This window comes from Podarcis tiliguerta, assembly GCF_965153285.1.
Source record: "Podarcis tiliguerta genome assembly, chromosome: 2".
Lineage (NCBI taxonomy): Eukaryota > Metazoa > Chordata > Lepidosauria > Squamata > Lacertidae > Podarcis > Podarcis tiliguerta.
In genome coordinates, this window is record NC_139535.1 from 17882438 (window position 1) to 17901448 (window position 19011).

General features: G+C 44.8%; 4 protein-coding genes across 7 annotated transcripts in view; 1 reads left to right on the top strand and 3 right to left on the bottom strand.

Moving 5' to 3' along the window:
• The window catches only part of LOC310670789 (olfactory receptor 2D3-like), a gene marked incomplete at its 3' end in the record, with an annotated part of 126299 nt that extends 108336 nt beyond the window's left edge, over positions 1–17963 (bottom strand). Inside the window, exons 1-3 of one of the 3 annotated variants that reach the window (XM_083426550.1) lie at positions 17871–17963; positions 17232–17840; positions 16164–16309 (exon numbers count right to left, since the gene is read on the bottom strand). Of the gene's footprint in view, positions 1–12262; positions 12906–16163; positions 16765–17231 lie in introns of those variants that run through there. The other 2 variants (XR_014507631.1, XM_083426551.1) reach the window with 2 other exon arrangements.
• The window catches only part of LOC310670955 (galectin-1-like), a 30991-nt gene extending 12541 nt beyond the window's left edge, over positions 1–18450 (bottom strand). Inside the window, exon 1 of the mRNA XM_083426839.1 lies at positions 18344–18450. Coding sequence (XP_083282965.1) covers positions 18344–18430 — 87 coding nt within the window. The 5' untranslated portion in view covers positions 18431–18450. The remainder of the gene's footprint in view (positions 1–18343) is intronic.
• Positions 1–19011, top strand: part of LOC310670490 (E3 ubiquitin-protein ligase TRIM7-like) — a 329122-nt gene that overhangs the window by 207146 nt on the left and 102965 nt on the right. The window lies entirely within an intron of this gene.
• Positions 13147–14649, bottom strand: LOC310670836 (olfactory receptor 2M5-like). Its single transcript, XM_083426622.1, has one exon. The coding sequence runs from the start codon at positions 14627–14629 to the stop codon at positions 13790–13792; it is 840 nt and encodes a 279-aa protein (XP_083282748.1). The 5' UTR covers positions 14630–14649; the 3' UTR covers positions 13147–13789.

Sequence of the window (19011 nt, forward strand, 5' to 3'; positions counted from 1 at the left end):
AGTAAATCCTTAGGAATGAAAATATTTCTCAGTTTCTACTCTTTTATTATTTATCCAGTCTGCTCCATATTTACATGCTACCTGATTTCTGGTTCAATCAGGTGAATTTCTAAAATTAACTTCCAAACTGGAATATTTATTACTTGTCTCAACAATCATTTCTTTCAGTTTGGATCTATCTTTTCATCCTGCCTACATTATGAATGTGGATGACATTGGAAACAAAACAAAAGGCACCTCATTGCGTGTCGAGGTCCCCAATCCACCCCCCAAATAACTCACAACAGACACGTAATTTTTGTTTAAGATTTTTGGCATGGTTTTGGCCACAACTTTATTCAAATACAAACCGTGAGTGGTTGTTTAGGCATTGGTTAAGACTATCTGTCCCCCCGCCTGGGGACGGAACTGACTTCCGGGCACCACCGAAAGACAGTGCGGGGGAAAGCAAGTCGGGGAGGAATTGGAGCTGAGACACAGACCCTCAACTCTCACCCGCCTGCTCCCCGAAGGCTTGCCGGCCCTAGTCCCATTCCAGGGATTGGACGAAAAGATGGCAAGCCCCAGGATTCCTTTAACGGAATTCCCTTTCCGCAGCAACCATGGAGGGGCAGGCACAGCCTATCCTAACCCCTCCTCCACCAATTTATAACCAATGCCTAACCGCCAATCGAGCCCTTTACGCTCGCCGCCAACCACTCACAATCCCAACCCAACCTTCAGCCTTGCAGTTACCGCATCCAACCAAACATCACTCCCCAGTATAGAGAGATGTACTCCATCATTGCGGTAAAGGGCCACAGCCTTGAAGGTAATATCCGGGCGGGAAATAACCAATCCACCCAATTCCGCCACCTTCTTACACACTGCGGAATTAATGCGCTTCCTGGCCCTTTCAGCAGCCTCAGGTCGAGAAATGCCGTGCCAATTGCGCCTTTGCAGCCATTGTGACCAAAATATTTTAACTGTGGGTATTAAGGTCACCAATTCCCCCAAGTCTCTCTGAATTGTGGAGCGCAAAGTAAAGCAATCATAAGTTGCCACATCGTCCTCCCCCAGCTGAACCACAATTGCCATGGGGGGGCCATCCGAAAACACCCTCTACTTAATTAGCGGGATGAATTCGCTCCACTGCATTCTGCGCCTGGACGTCCACAACACCTGCACATGCTGCGGGAGGCCAAGACCCAGTCCCCTTCCAGACTGCCTAGCTCTGATGCCAGCCCAGTAAACGATGCTGTGCCCCACAATCCAGATGTGGACTGGAGCTAGAAACATGGGCAGGAAGGCCGAGATGGCGCCCCCAGTCCAGACTCGTCAGGGTGCTTGCCAGCTCAGTGCATGATGCTGTGGCCGACAATCCAAATGCGCACAGCTGCTCCTATGAAAAAAGGAATAACAGACAGGCATCAGCACAGGCACCATTGGCGATGCTTCCTGACATAACCTTTGTCAGCGTCAGACTTGCAATGACCCGTATTCACAATCCTGCCTACTAACAGGCCCCAGTGCGCAGCCTTTGCAGCAGCACCTATTTGGAAGGAATGAGGCATGTTCAGCGGTAGGCAAGCCGCAGGCTGCAATAACTGGCGCACGACGTGAGCAATTAGATGCCTGTCGAACCGGAACCCATTTCTGTGCACTAGGATCGAGCCAGCCCCCAGGGGAACGAAAAGCCAAATATTTCCGGTATCCAATAACAGAGCAAGGGCCCACCTCACCTGTGACTGGAAGCCTGATGGTGACAACCCTGCTCACTAGGTCTGACTTAGAGCTCCAGACACTTATGACAAGCTCCAAAGCAGATAAGGAAAAGTCCTGAGGCAATAAGCCTCCAAACTCTCAGCCCCGTGCTGGCTCCAACACAATTTCCCCAACCCTCAGTACACCAAAATTACAATGGAATACTGAAATAAGTCTTGTCTTGATCTTGAACCAGCCGACAAGTCTTAACTTGTTGCGGATACTGCATAGGTCAAAGATTGACCGGCTTCCTGCCTGCTGTCCTGTGAAGGTCGGAGCCTATTCCAACCTTCCGAGACCCTGCGCACGACACACTTTTAGAAGGGTCTCTGAAAAATTAAAGCTTTACTCTAGCAGACATTGCAGCGGACTGAATTCTGATAGTTTTAACACTGCATCCGATCTGCAGCAGGTGGGCGAATTACTGCAGGTCCTGCTCAGAGGATGGGGGCAGGTTCCTCTGAATGGCCGAGGACTGCCAGCTAAATTTTAAGAAATCAGTCCAGGCCTTCTCATAAGACCTGAAAGCGGATGGGGAAACGTAAGCTACTACTCCTCATAATTATTAATTGTTGCCAAGTGCCACAGGAGCTCCAGAAAAATCCGGCTATAGCTGGGCGTCCAGAGCCCAGGATCTGAAGCTCTCCAACTGAAAAAACGGGATAGAGCGACAGCAAAACATTAGATGATCCCGAAATAAAGCGAGCAGTAACACAATATTAAACCTTAAGCAGTGCGAAGACTCTGCCAGAGCATGAAGACCGTTTTGCCAGGACTCCCACACTGCCTGGTTATCAGACCAAGACAGACCCGACGGTCCCTAAACTCCTCAGTCCAGATGTGCACTGACACTACAATGGGGAAAACTCGAGAAAAGTTAGGTTACATGTGATTGCCTTGCCCTGCCAGGCTCAAGGCCACTGTACATGATGATGAAGGGACCCCGGGCCATGAGACCACCTGACCAAGCAGGAATGGAAGGGGCAGCCTGGAGCAACCACCCTGCATGCAAAATTTAACTGACCTAGGAATGATAGGATCTGACAAAGCAACACTTGCTTCCGAGGAAGTATTACAAGAATAACATCCTTCAAGGCAAACAGCTTTTCCACAGGCAAGCAGATGTTTGAGCAACAGTATCCAGCTAGCCCCGAAATACGTTAAAAGGGGCAGTAGGACCCACTATCCTCCACTGCCAACAGAACAACCCAGCTCCTCAGGGAATAAAGGGGGATCTAGTAAGCTAAGCAGAGGCTGGTGTCACAAGAATCAGCCAGTAAAATAATCCACATAACGAAACCCCCAGTTAACGAGTCTTGACTCGCAATGTTCAATCCAGAAAGGCGCTAAAGGACTCAAGTGCTGCACAGCCTATTGAGCAACCCACTGGCATCGCCTTATCAATATAAGGACCATCCAATTAAAGCCTAACTACTTAAAATCTTGAGGGTGAACCGGCAGCAGCCTAACAGCCGATTCAATATTGCATAATGCCAACAAGGCACCTCCTCCAATTTGTTGGTAAGCTGAACTGCCCGATCCAAAGATGCATATTTCACGGAACAATTCCGGAGGGATAGCATCATTCACTGAGGTGCCTTTGGGATGCGATAAATATGGATCAGACGGAATAATATGGGGCTTTCTTAGGGACGATCCCCAATGTGGATAAATGAAAATCGGGACTAGAAGGAGAATCAAGGGGATCCCACCATACGTCCCAATGCAAGCTGCTTCCTAACCTTCTTTCTGGCTACCACAGGTAGCTCTCTAACTGGCTTTTGAGTTGCTGTATTCTGAGCCACTGGCTGAAAAGCCAGAGGAATCCCGAAACCTTGGGAAAAACCCTTCCCACAAGCACAAAGCTACTGACCCATCTAGATAACCTTTTAGCCAGGCTTTCAAGGGAGATATTTTATGGAAATATGGGCGAGAGGTATTGAATTATTGCTAGCCAGCCCCCGCTTGGGCAAGATGCCCTGCCTTGTGCTGCCACCATGATGTGTAAATTTACAGGGCCAACACTGGCCAGAAACCCTAAAGAAGTCCCAACAAAACTGCCACCGGGCCAGCTTCCTGCATACCAGCTTCAGGTTCTATTGCTCAGGGAATTTCCATTTGAAATGTGGAGCTGTCCACATGTCCCCGTCCCTGCGATCCTAGCGAGCTAAGGGGATGATGGCAGCCCTGCGTCTAACATTCCCATCATAGTGAATTACCACTTATAGAATAGTGGGGTTGGAAGGGACTCTGAGGATCATCTAGTCCACTCTCCCACAATATAATAATAATAATAATAATAATAATAATAATAATAATAATAATAATCTATTTGTACCCCGCCCATCTGGCGGGGCTTCCCCAGCCACTCTGGGCAGCTTCCAACAAAATATTAAAATACAGTAATGCATCAAACATTAAAAGCTACCCTAAACAGGGCTGCCTCAGATGTCTTCTAAAAGTCTGGAATAGACATCTGGTGGGAGGGTGTACCACAGGGCAGGTGCCACTTCCGAGAAGGCCCTCTGCCTGGTACCCTGCAACTTGGCTTCTCACAGTGAGGGAACCACCAGAAAGGCCCTCGGCGCTGGACCTCAGTGTACGGGTAAAGTAATGAGGGAGCATGCAGCTGTCCCATACAGGGACCAATCCTGCAACCTAGGCATTACCGGCACCATACGCTGACCAGCTGAGCTATCCAGGATGATCCCTAAAGACCTGGAACAGCCTCACCCTGACCCCTGGAGAGGTCCAAGGTGATGTCTGAATCATCATCAGAGCCCAGTGATGATTTACCTGCAAGGTGTAAGCATCATCCCTGCTCCGCTTTTTTCTGCCTCTGAAGACACTTCCTTCCAGAAGAAGGCACCTGGGGCATCAACAAGTCATCCTCTGCAAGAGAGACAAGCTCTGGAGGCATCTGCAAAGGCCCTGTCATAGTCTGCAAAAAGAAAAAAACCTAAACAATGTGAGGAACAGGTGAAACCAATGCTTTGTGCACCACATGGGGACGCTATTCAGGCCAGAAACGCTGCCAGAGGCCATCAAATTCTAGGGCCAAGCGGGCCAAGCCCTAGCATCACCTGCTAGGCCAGACATAAATGTTTCCAATGATATAACAAACTCGAGGCAGCCCACCGCCTGTCCAGGTACCCCTGCTTGCCCTTTAGAGGGAAGCACCTCCTCAAGAAACCCCAAGTTCTTTTTGGGAGCAATATCACAAATGCGCCAAACTACCCAGCAACAAAATGGTCCAAAAGGAGCAGCTTGTTTTGCCTTGTTATAACAATGGCTAAGTGGGGGATATGAACCCTGTCTCCCAGGTCCTAGTCCTGTACTCTAGCCACTAAGCCACAATGGCTCGTCTCTAAAATTGCAGTCGCCACTATCAGGGAAAAACAAACTTGAAGAAAATAAACCTGTTCAGAAACAGCATAGTTAAAGAGCATACAAAGAGTGCTCATTGGAGGCACAGAGAGCCTCTGGCTCCACTCTGTCTGCCCAAGATATACATTAGCAACAAGTGAGCCTGCAAACAAACAGATACATGCTTATAGAGAGAATGAGTCACATGTCACAGAAACTTAACAACTTACTGTACTAACTGTAGCAGGCTTAGGCTTGAATGATATGTGCAGGCCGTGCAGGCCGTGCAGGCCTCCCTGCTTCTGCTCTCTGCCTTTTTTGTCTCATTGCAATATTAAAGGAACTCAATATAGTGCTCCCGCCCAAGGCTAAATTAAAACTCGGCCAACAGCACTGCAATCACCCAAAATAAAGCCAACCTATGGGGATACTATAAATGAAAGTGATTCCAGGTAAGCTGGGAACAGCCCTGGCTAGCCCCACAATTAAACAGGCGAAAATGGGGAAAAAACCTTTTTGCAAAAGAAAGCCCCTAATGGGGGCTCTCTCCCTATTGGGAAAGGCAAGCCAAGGAGGATTATGCACAGGCAGTGCTCACAGGTACAGGGAGAATCTTCCCAAAGGGCAGGGTAAGGGGTGGGGTGGGAAATCAAACAGAAAAAAGGGGGGAATTAAATTAATTAAGGGACTAGAGAAGATTAAAAAGAAGGGGAAAATAAAGAAATGTAACCTGACAATGAGACAATGAGAAGATCGCTCCACTGTCCTCCAGACGGTCCCAGTGCTCCAGGTGATCCGTTGCACGCAGCAAAAGAGAAAGTAAAAGGCTGCGTGCAGAGTATTTAAACCTTTTACCCCTCCCACCAAAATTGCAACATAACTTTTACCCCAGCAACCCAGTGAACCAATCACTGCCCCAGGCCATCTTTAGAGACCCTGCCTGGTAACAGAGGGGTGGCTCAGTAGACCCCACCACAACACGTGCTCTCCCTGAAGGAGAACACGCTTTGTAGCAAAACACTGCAAGACACTTAACACAAATCACAATCTTGATGCGATCATGTGTATGGCTGCAAAATAGTGACAACTATCAGAGCCTTTCAGTATTTGAAGAAGTCAATAATCTTCACCATTCACAGAGCCTTAAAGAGCTCAAAGAGCTGACCATGTCAGAAGTAAGTTGAGAGCCAGTGTGGTGTAGTGGATTCTGTCCAAGCTCCTGGCAACCTAGCAGTTCGAAAGCATGTCAGTGCAAGGAGGTAAATAGGTACCGCTGTGGTGGGAAGGTAAACAACATTTCTGTGCTGTCTGGTTTCTGTCATGGTGTCCTCTTGCGCCAGAAGCGGTTGAGTCATGCTGGCCACATGACCTGCAAAGCTGTCTGTGGACAAACACCGGCTCCCTCAGCCTGAAAGCAAGATGAGCGCCGCAACTCCATAGTCGTCTTTGACTGGACTTAACTGTCCATTGGTCCTTTACCTTTTACCTTTTTGGTTTTATGGCATTGGGCAGACTAGGAAGACTTGCAACCTACCTTTACAGCTCTTATTGTCAGAAAGTTCTTTTGGATGTTTAGTTGGAGTCTCCTTTTCGTAACTTGAAGCCACTGATCCGGATCCTATTCTCTGGAGCAAGAGAAAACAAGTTGGTTCCTTCTTCCATGTGGCAACGCTTGACATATTTGAAGGTGGCTACCATATCTCCTCTCAGTCTCCTCTTTTCCAGACTAAACATACCCAGCTCCCAAACTGTTCCTCGTAAGGCTTTATTATATTGTGGGTCTACTAAGACCCCTAGATCCCTTTCGCATATACTCTTGGCAAGCCAGGTGTCCCCCGTCTTATATTGGTACAGTTGACTCTTCCTGCCTAAGTGCAGAACCTTGCATTTGTCCCTTATGAAATTCAGTTCGCTAGATTGGGCCCGGTTCTCCAATCTATTCAGGTCATCTTGTATCCTGATTCTGTCTTCTGTGGCATTAGCTACCCCTTCCAGTTTGGGGTCATCTACAAATTTGATGAGCATCCCCTCAACTCCTTCATCCAAGTCATTTACAAATATGTTGAACAACAACGGGCACAGGGACAGCAGTGCAGCAAAGGCAAACTTCCCAGCCCCATGCCTAGAAAGCACAGGGCAAGCATAAAACTGCTCAGACCCATGCTTTCTAGCAGTGGTGTAGCATGGGTTGCCAGCCCTCAGGGTCTCACAGAGGGGTGGGGATGGAGACCCAGGGTGTCACAGTCACAGAGATAAGAAAAGAAGATTTGTTCTGCTGTCAGGAAAGGTCACTTTCTGGTTTGCATGGAGAAGCTGTTTTCAAAGGAGCCCAGCAATGGAAACATGCTTCCGTATGGAGGCAACACGGGGTGTTGAAATTTTGCCCCCCTGACAATTTTGCGACTGGGGCTGTCCAAAGACTGGAAATAAACAAAGGAAGAAGGTGGAACGGAAATATCCTAACAGGGGCAACAGACTCTGTGCCCCCACCACAACGTTACGCCCCTGCTTTCTAGGCATGGGACAAGCAGATATTTGGACAAGCCCACAAATCCTCTGTGAATTTCTAAAGTCATCCAAGATGATGGTCGTCACTACATGTTGTGCTAGCGATTTCCACAGCATAACCCTGTGCTGTGTGAAGAAGGACTTCCCCCCCCTCTGTCATGAATCATTCCACATTCAGCTTGGGTGGGTGACCCACAGAGAGGGTTTTGCTATCCTTTCTCCCTTTGCTAATGCTAATGAATTCCTTTGCTAATTGTGAATGTAGAATGACCATCCTACCTATCCAAATAAATAAGAATTACACTTACAAGGACAAGTTTTTGTGTCTCCATGTAAGCATCAATATTTCCTGTTCCTACATCATAGATAAAAAGAGAAATCTTGTCATTTCTTAGTTCTAGTTGCAGCAGACATTATGGAGAGTATGAAACTTGAGTCAAAAGTGGTTTCTGAGAAGGAGAGCATGGCGCTAGAATTACACAGGCACATGCTTGCAGAAAATCTCTGAAAATTCTGGGCATTGGTAGGTGCACATGTGTAAGGAATAAAAATGTCGCCTTTTCATAAAATCATAAGAGGTCATAGGCCTCAAACAGTTACAGCATCTGAGTAGATGGCTTCAACAGCTAAGAAGCCACGGACTTACTTAGAGGCTTATCTTTACTGGCTTGTGGTTAGAATGCCCGAAAACAGGGTGGACTGCTGTTAGGCTATGGTTTATCGGGACAGCTCAGCAAGCTTGGGCAGGGCATATCTCATGCATGCCCAAGGGGTGGTTGGGATGTGGCTTTATCGCTTGAGTAGATGTGTGAAAACATAGGAACACCCCGCCTTATTTGAGTAAAAGTAATTAGAAGTAATTCCTCCATTCTGAAGGAAATCAGCCCTGAGTGATCACTGGAAGGACAGATCGTGAAGCTGAGGCTCCAATACTTTGGCCACCTCATGAGAAGAGAAGACTCCCTGGAAAAGACCCTGATGTTGGGAAAGATGGAGGGCACAAGGAGAAGGGGACAACAGAGGACGAGATGGCTGGACAGTGTTCTCGAAGCTACCAGCATGAGTTTGACCAAACTGCGGGAGGCAGTGGAAGACAGGAGTGCCTGGCGTGCTCTGGTCCATGGGGTCACAAAGAGTCGGACACGACTAAATGACTAAACAACAACAAAAATTAGGAGTGATGGTCCCTGGATTTAGAGGGATAGGAGATGTCAACAGGGGCGAGCCTCCAGCCAATGGAGGACAGGGGAGGAACTTGTGATAAAAATGTGCATTTTACTAAATGGTGGGTGTGCCTGTTTTTGGACACCCATCCTTGCAAGTATGTCTCTAGAAACATTTTGCTGCTTCACCAATTTTGTTCAGGTTTCATTTTAAGGGTCCCAGGACCCCAGTCTTCGGACCAGTGTTTCATTTCCAACAACATGGTAAGCAGCAAATTAGATATCATTAAATGACTGGCTACCCAAACAAACTGAAAAAAGGCTCAGAATGGTTGCCAAAAAAAGGCACTTCCCCACCCCACCCAAAGGTGAACCGAAATGTCACCCAACGTGTTCAAGTGTCAAGTGTGACACTTATCTAGACTTCAAACACAAGCACAGCGAAGGCACAGGAAACAGGGAAGGCACTGCAAATAAGGTGGGGGTGGTGTAATAAAGAGGTGGAAACTGATGTGTGAGCCATAGGCATGTTTCTCAGATGCTGTTTATTTATCACATTTTTCACTGCTTTACGTAATAAAATATCTGCACAGTTTACATAAAAGCAACTAAAATACAACAGTAAAATTTCCTAAAAAGAAACTAAGAATATGATAAAGATGCCACGCCACTGTGCATCTCAGCTAAAACGAAGCAATTACAGTAGTACCTCTGGTTGCAAACGGGATCCGTTCCAGAGGCCCATTCGCAATATGAAAAGAGCGCAACCTGAAGCCCCATATCTGCGCAGGTGCGCGGCGCAATTTGGCGCTTCTGCATATGCGCAAAGCACGATTTAGTGCTTCTGTGCATGCGTGAGCGGCGAAACCCGGAGGTAACCCTTTCCAGTACTTCCGGGTCGCCGCGGGACGTAACATGAAGCAAACATAACATGAGGTATTCTGTATGGAGGCAACACGGGGTGTTGAAATTTTGCCCCCCTGACAATTTTGCGAATGGGGCTGTCCAAAGACTGGAAATAAACAAAGGTAGAAGGTGGAACGGAAATATCCTAACAGGGGCAACAGACTCTGTGCCACAAGGCTCTCAGCACTTGCCTGTCTCACTTGACTGTGGTGGGGCTCTTTTACGGGGCAGCCATGTTCAAATACTTGAGACCCAGGTCCTACCAACTGCCATACCACAACGATATGGTTTCTGTGTTTTGCATCGTCGTCACTCCCATGATGAACCCTCTCATCTACAGCCTGAGGAATCGGGATGTGCTGGCGGCACTGAGGAAAACGTTTCGGAAAAACACGTCTTGAATAACCTCCCAGGAAATGTCATCATGAAGTCTTGCTGCCCCATTAAGATTAACAGATTCATTATGTTCTGAATCTTCATGGACGTATGCCTACCTTATCAGATGCTTCTTTGTCTCTGTTTCTCATTAATAGTTCCCTGCCCCAATGCAGGTGTTAATACAATCATCTCAGCGATTATCCCTACTGTAAAAGGTGTGCCCATTTTAGCAAACTTTGAAAGGGTGATGATCACTGATGGTCATTTTTGCATTTCATTTTCATTCAAATCCCACTTTCCAGTTTTCTCCTACATAGAGTGGTACCTCAGGTTAAGTACTTAATTCGTTCCGGAGGTCCATTCTTAACCTGAAGCTGTTCTTAACCTGAAGCACCACTTTAGCTAATGGGGCCTCCCGCTGCTGCCGCATCGCCAGAGCACGATTTCTGTTCTCATCCTGAAGCAAAGTTCTTAACCTGAAGCACTATTTCTGGGTTAGCGGAGTCTGTAACCTGAAGCGTATGTAACCTGAGGTACCACTGTTTTACGTACCGTTTCACTTCATGCATCTGACAAAGCAAGCTCAAGTCCAAGGAAGCTTTGTCAATCTTTATGGCACCACAGCACCCTTTGACTGTTTTTGCAGTGAGAAGCTAACACAGAGACTCCTCTGGAATTTTTTTCAATGCACTTTAATGTATACTGTGCTTGTTGGACTAACTGAAAAATGAATGATAGTCACAATGCACAAGTTCTCAGCAGTTGCTGCACACAAATATAGAACACCCTTCACCTGTACTATGTCCTTATGTTTCTGAAGAAGAGCCTTTGATTTATTTCATATATGTCCATTACTAACAGTGCAATCCTAGACACATCTACTCAAAAAGCAATTTTGAATCGATTTGGGAGGAAGGAGAAGAAAGAAAGCTGTGATGTGCTATGTCCTTTCTCTGGCTTCCACTAGTGAGACCAGTTAGTTCAACATGGCCCTGGTGGTATGCACTGGCCGCAAGATTCAACTTGTTATCTTAATCTGTAGCTTTGGAAAGTAGACTGATCTGTTTTGGAGCCTCTCTGTGTCTGTCTGATTTGACTCATTATTTGGGACTGGAATTAGAGTTGCTAAAAAACCAAGTTGTGTCCTCGTCTTCCCCATTCACTAAAATGATGAATTTACAAACAGCTACAACTTGTTTCTAATTTTGCAGAAATGGATGAAATTTGCAGGCAAAGGAGCAAATCCAGAGTGGATTAATGCTGCACAATTTTAGGCAGATCAAAGGGTTTTAGTGCTGGGGACCTTTAGAGTTTTTTCTTCTTAAACAGAAAAGGTATCCTTTATTTTATGCCAGAATTTTATGCCTGCTACAGTGGCTTTCCCACAAAGAGAGATTTACCATTTTGGGGTAGGTACAATAGGAATAATAGGGGCAGAGGCAATGAAAGGGCAGGGGGAATAGCATTGATCCCAAGTAAAGTCTGGGCTGGGGAAAAGGTCAACACACACACACACACACACACACAAACACGTATGGCTTTTCATGCTGTTGTGGTACAACTTTAGTCTGGTCAAATATACAGTATTGTGTTTTGCTGAGCATTATATTATTCTTGAAAGCTGTACCCTTACTTTCTTTTTTTGTGGACAAGAACTCAAAATTGTCAGGAGCTGCATAAATAACAATAAAATATTTTTTTAAAGTATTGATTTTATTTAAGACCGTTGTAAATGTACTCTCTGTGTTTTTAGAGAGGTATGAGGTTAGTTGTGAAGAAAAAAACTGAATAATGATAGAAATAAGTGTGATGGAAACTTACCCAATCTAATTCCTTATCACAGACCATAAAACCATAACAAAAAAAAATAAAAAGAGCCTGTTGGATCAAGCCAATGGCCCATCTAGTCTAGCATATGCCATTTGAGATATGATTCAGGTGGGGGGAGATGCTCTGCAAAATTCAAAGACATGTGAATTTTGACAGATAGGTGTACTTTGGTTCACATATTGTTTCAGAAAGTCTGAAGTAGGTAGTTTAAAATGCAAACAAAATCAAATTCTTCCTCTATCCCTACTCCCAGGTAAATGTGCGTGGGATTACAGCTCAAATGCTGTGTTTATACCTTTCTTTGATGAACATTCACATTTATTAGGCAAATAAGATAATATTTCCCTTCTGCCATTGTGCAAGAGAAGAAAGTATGTGATGCCAAGGGAATACAAGACTACTGTTTGCAGAAGTTCTTAAGTCTTGATCTCTCTCTCTCTCTCTCTCTCAAAATAGCAGCTAGTTACTAACATGTCTACCCAGAAGTAAGTTTCATTAAATTTAAAGGTAAGTGTTAGTATAGCAAGCCTAGCTTTATATCTTCTACAAAAGAAGAAAGTATGAATGAGTTTCCTTTTTTAAAAAAATGCTAATTAATTTTTATTGAGTTTCAAAAAAATTAACAAATTAACAACAAATTCATTCAAATTTAAAACAAATTTAAAAGTTGGCTTCCCATCCCCCTTCCAGATGTTTCTTTTCTCTCCTTCCTTTGCTGCTCACAATAACATACCTTTTCCTAATTTCCCATCTTTCTGAATTTTCACCAGCTGTGCATGTTTCAGTTCCAGCTTAGACTTTTGCTTACCTACAGCATGTCCCTAGTTATTCAAGTAGAGTTATTCTTCCTTTTTCTATCCATATAAATTGTGAACGAGCTTTTCCTTTGAGTTTTGTAAAACTGAGCTGACTGTGAAATGTGGAACAGGCAAGCAGCCTCCTGTTCATGTCTGCAAACTGCTTGCTCGCCTTCCTCTTGCTCTGCCACTCCAGAAGGGATGACCACCCAAACTATAACAGAGATGAGGAGGAAGAGGAGAAGCTGTCACTGCCTGCTTGCGCATTGGCAACACACACACACACACACACACACACACACCTTAAAGAAAACATTGAAGGTACTTGCAGATATTGAAAGCAATTTTAGGATGCAATAAGAAGAATAAGAATAAGAATAAGAATAAGAATAAGAATAAGAATAAGAATAAGAATAAGAATAAGAATTTATTATTTGTACCCCGCCCACCTGGCTGGGTTTCCCCAGCCGCTCCCCAGCTTCCAACAAAGATTAAAAATACATTAAAATGCCACACATTAAAAACTTCCCTGAACAGGGCTGCCTACAGATGTCTTCTAAATGTCAGGTAGTTGTTTGTCTCTTTGACATCTGTTGGGAGGGCGTTCCACAGGGCGGGTGCCACTGCTGAGAAGGCCCTCTGCCTGGTTCCCTGTAGCCTCACTTCTTGCAGTGAGGGAACTGCCAGACGGCCCTTGGCGCTGGACCTCTGTGTCCGGGCTGAACAATAGGGGTGGAGACGCTCCTTCAGGTATACTGGACCGAGGCCGTTTAGGGCTTTAAAGGTCAGCACCAACACTTTGAATTGTGCTCGGAAACATACTGGGAGCCAATGTACACAAAGACTGCATGATCCTTTTTGTAATGAAACCAAATTCTTTTCCATTTAAATAATTTGGAACCTTTTCTTCTTCTTTACCTTTACTGCCAGTGCATGGAAACTTGTTTACTAAACCAGCCTCACGTCCCAGAAGACAGAGGGTCTAAGAGGCAGCTCTGAATACAGCTCTTTTTATTAAACTGTTCCTCATTCTCAGCGGCTGCTGTTTGACCCAGGAACATTACAAACTTTTTCGAAATGGTGTTTCAGCTCTAGAAATTACTTATGAGGGGCATGCTTCAGAAAGAGTTTCCTTAGGGCTGCTTGAACATCCCTGTGGCGCAGGCTGTATATAAAAGGATTCAGCATTGGGGGGATGATGGTAGTGCACATTGAGTAGATCATGGCCCTTTGTGCAGAGTAGGAGGATACTGGGACGGTGTATGTCAGTGCAGCTGCCCCATAGAAGAGTCCCACCACACACAGGTGGGACATGCAAGTCCCTAAGGCCTTGTGTCTTCCTTTGACTGAGCGCATGCCCAGCACTTGCACAAGGATGGTGATGTAAGAGGCAACGATGACTGAGATAAGGAGGAGAAGTATGACCACGTCATCAAAATACACCAGTTTTTCAAAGGCAGAGGTGTCGGCACAGGACAACTTCAGTAAAGCTGGGAAATCACAAACATAATGCTCAATCACATTTGACCCACAGTAAGCCAGAGACTGGACAAAGATCGCAATGGGCATGATGGAAAGCGTTGACAAAGACCAGATCCCAGCTGTCATGATGAGGCAAGTTGTTCTCCGCATGAGGATGGGGTACTGCAAGGGCCTGCAGATGGCCACGTACCTGTCATAAGACATGGCGGCCGGGACCAGGCATTCCGCGCCTCCCCCGGTCAACGTGAGGAAAATCTGTGCCACACAACCGCTGAGTGAGATGGTGTTTCTGTGGGCTAAAAGGTTCGCAGACATTTTAGGGACAATAACGAGGATTTGGCCCACATCTATGCAGGCCAGTTGGCTGAGGAAAAAATACATTGGGGCGTGAAGCGAGGAGTCTCTTTGGATTAGGATCAGGAGGAGACCATTTCCCAGCAAAGCAACAAAAACCATGAGAAGAATTGCACCAAAGAAGACGTGCAGATCAGCTAACATGACCACTCTGCATGTAGACTGGCTGTTGTAGCTTATTGAGCAGGTGCAATTTTGGCAGGTCAAAGGTCTCCAATTCTGCTGTGGCACATTTTTAGTGTGGCAAGATGTCGGGAAGCATGTCTGCAAGGACCTTTCCAAAGTTGGAAAGCAGAATAGCCTGGGCTGTTCTTGTTTTGACTAGTGTTGACTTTTTCTGCCTTAAGCTGAACTGCCCAGTGCACCTGGTGACTGAACTATCCTCCCTTATTTGCCATGAGCACAAGCTTTCTCCACGTATGATGGTGGTGGGATTTCACAGGTTGTGCACATGGTGGGTAGTTCAGATGACCTGCTCACTGTGTGCAACATGCTACATGGGGTGGGATGAGGAGTGGGAAATGACCATGCTCAAAGCCACCCAACATGTGGCAAGTAGCAGTAATAGGACCATTTTCTGGCTGGGAGGTAGATTCCTACTTCAGCCACCCCAGCCCCTCTTTACTGCACCTGCTGTTGTGCCTGGGACTAGAAAACTGCTACCTGTTGAGGTGCCAGAAGGTGAACCCAGCCAGCCTCACCCTGGAAATCAGTTGTTTCTGGACACCCTTGTGTTTGTGGTGGGAGCACATATTCAAGTCATGAATGTGTAATGTGTTGTTTGTGGTGCGCCTTTGCTGTTGCTGTTTTCTATTCTTATAACTGCGAGGTTTAAAGACTGTCTCAAGGCAAATTAAAAAAAAAAATATAGTATAAACACCGACAACTGAGAAACACTGGCCTGCAAGTGCTCCAATTGGAGAGCAGCCTTTACCAAAGGTGTCATGGGCTTTGAAGACACTCAAACTCAGGACAAAAGGGAGAAATGTGCTAAGAGGAAAGCACTCTTGGCAAACCCTCACCATGATCAACTCCTGCCCAGAAACCAATGTGCCCACTGTGGAAGGACGTGTGGATCCAGAATTGGAATCCACAGTCACTTACAGACTCATTGTTAAAACTGTGTTTATGGAAGACAATCTTACTCGGCTACAAGTGATCACCAGAGAAGAAGATTCTTATTGATTGATCGTATTGCACTTTGGTTTAGCATTTCCCCCCATTTTGTATTCGTCAGTTCACTGCCTTGGGAGCCTTGGCCAAAGAGTGGTATAGATATAAACTGATGGTGTTGTTCATGATGACGACACGGCATGTTGGCTGCACTAGGGTATCTGCATCTCTGAAATATGAAGTACCCATCTAGTCCATTTCTTACGAATTGAATAATGGCTGTGGGTTTTTCCAGTCTGTGGCTAGATCTCACGCTTCAAGGCTGAATCTTGTTGAGCATCACTTATTTTGGATCTGGTTGCTATTAGGCATGGTGTTGATTCTACTTTCTTTCTCATTCACTGCCACCCCAGGACCTAGGCAGCCATTTTTTTTCTAGTGTTGGGAAATGCTTATAAAATCTGTACTATCAAGAGCCATCGCTCAATAAAAGCCTCACCAAAGCAAAAACAAAACCACTTACCTTCATGTGCACATTTCTGGATATATAGAAGAGACAGGAGCTCACCCCATCACGCAGATTTGAACTGCCAGCCTTCTGATCGGCAAGCACAAGAGGCTCAGCGGTTGAGACCACAGCACCGTCACTTTATCCCAGCTTCTGCCAACCTAGCAGTTCAAAAGCACACCAGTGCAAGTAGATAAACAGGTACCGCTGTGGCAGGAAGGTAAACAGCGTTTCCGTGCTCTCTGGCACTCGTCACAGTGTTCTGTTGTGCCAGAAGCAGTTTAGTCATGCTGGCCACATGATCTGGAAAGCTGTCTGCGGACAAACACCGGCTCACTCAGCCTGAAAGCGAGATGAGTGCCTCACCCCACAGACACCTTTGACTGGACTTTACCTTTTTACCTTTTACCTTACCATATAGAAAAGACTTTGGAGGACATTTTGGATGAAGGAGGCAACAACAGCTCTAAATGAAATCCATGAAAAAGCTATACCAATTAATAGAAATACCTTGTAACATCAGGTATCCTGATTTACTGAAATGAGGATGCTCTTCAAAATAGCAGCATCTCAGTCCTGGAAGCCCTAAGTTGTGTCATCTTAGTTTGTTTTGTTTTGTTTTGTTTTGTTTTTTGTTTTGTTTTGTTTTTGCCCATGATGATTTCAGCCTGTGTCTCAGGGGCTAGGGCTGGAGAGTTCTTCAGAACGCCCCAGTTTTAGTTCTCCTGGCAGCATGGTGAAAATCACCTGAAGAAGAACTAAAGAGCAATATTTGCATTCCTCAGGCACTTCAAAGTTTAAAATATCTAGTAAAGTATTCTTGGTGACTTTTGACCTTAGGGAAATTGGTCCCAAGTCCTTAATTAAGATGTTGTTGATGGAAACATTGCTCTAAGGAATTCTGTAAGCTATGTGATTGCAGTTCTACCCATTGATGTTTATGTAGAATACTCTACATTTACCTTTTCGTTTCCAGATCATGAACCTGAAGTGGTATTTGTGCATTTGCTGTGTTACCCAGGGGTACCCTTCATTTCCTCAAACTGACCTGTCCTTTTGAACCTATTGATTTGGTTGCCTCACCTCAAGAAGGATATTGTAGAGTTGGGAAAGTTTCAGAAAGGGCAACCGAAGTGATCAAGGGGCTGGAGCAACTCCCTGGTGAGGAAAGGTTGCAGAATTGGTGACTTTTTAGTTTAGAGAAAAGGCAAGCAAGAGATGTCATGTTGGAAATTTATAAAATTATTAGGCATGACGTTAAAGATATACACATATTTTTTACATACATCCTGATTCCACACCAAAGATTCCATTCCTCTAAAGAGTGTATGTTGGGTCTATCTAGGTTTGATGGACTTCATCACCCATCATCCTGACCCAGCTGGCTGAAGCTGATGGGAGTTGGAGTCTAACAACTTCTGGAAGGCTACGGGTTCCCCACATCCCATTTGGAAAACAGTTAATGTTCTTACCAATCCAATCATATTCCAGAAACCATGCAAATTGCCAAAATAATTTTTTTTGAGGGGGGGATTATAGGGACAGAACTACCCAAACTGTATAGAAATTTATTCATGTACACAACTACATTGGCAAGAATGTTATTTGCCCAAAAATGGAAAGAAGAAGAAGTCCTAGTGAAAGAAGAATGGATACAAAAACTTATGGAATATGCAGAAATGGCAAAATTTGCTAGAAAAATAAGAAACCAAAATAACAAACTTTTTTATAAAAGAATGGAAATGGTTTATTGAATATTTTCAAACAAACTGTAAACAGATAAGAACATTGGCAGGACTATTGTAATAACCTGCAGTTTTATACATTTAAAGTAGATGAGTAAATGATTAAGTTAATTTGGAATATGCAGAAAATAAAATAAAAAATTAAGGAACCGCAGAAAGAGGGGGAAGGAAGTCACGTTTTTGAAATGTTTAAATGATTGTAAAATTATTGAAATGTATAAAACTGAAAATCATAAATAATTTTTTTATCTTAAAAAAACCAAATATGCAAATTGTATCTTGAGGCTCTTGTCTTAACTTGTCTGCAGGAAAGCTGGTGTATATTCCCACTTATTGTGCTCAATTAAATTTAGTCTTCATTTATCTTAGATAAATCTAAGAACAAGATCTTTACATGGCCCTTAGTGTCCAGTTCATAGAACATAACACAATACCCATATTTAAGATTACCCCTGCTCCACAACCCTTCAAGGTTGGCTGTATGCTTCTGAAAACTGCCTTTCTGCTCTTCTGCTTGGGTCCTCGTGGGATTTCCATAGATATCAGGTTGGCTACTGTGAGAACATGATATTAGGCTATATGAGCTGTTAAGTTGTGAGCGAACATATCAGACGACACAGCGATTCTTCCAAAGCAGCTCTTTATTTGTAAGCTGGAACAGAACTGAGCTGAGGAGCTCAGTCAGTCTGCTTATATAGAGCTCCAGAACAATATAACTGTTGCCATTTTCTAAAACTATCCAATCACTGAACATCAGTTTCGATCCTTCATTTGCATACAAACTATCCAATCACTGAACGTCACTTTTGATCCTTCATTTGCATAACTATCTACAGTATCCCCCTGCTGGCCCAGGGTGATAACTTCAGTACATAACATGAGCCTTTGGCCTGATGCAACAGGCTCTTCTTATGGTCTTTGTTGTGGTTTTATGCTCTCTATTTACTGCTGAATCAGAGCAAGCATCCATTGGGCTTTATCCGCATTGACTTTTGCTCTGATGTAGCACTAAAGGGTGAGTTTCTGGAGGGAAGTGCCAGGGCAAAGGAGAAACCGCTTCAACCCATGCCTGGAAAGGATGTGTTTCCATGGGTGCCATTTGCCTGTTCTTTTGGAAA

Coding starts and splice junctions, on each gene's coding strand:
- LOC310670836 (XM_083426622.1), bottom strand. CDS start 14,629: ATGGTTTTTGTTGCTTTGCTGGGAAATGGTCTCCTCCTGATCCTAATC.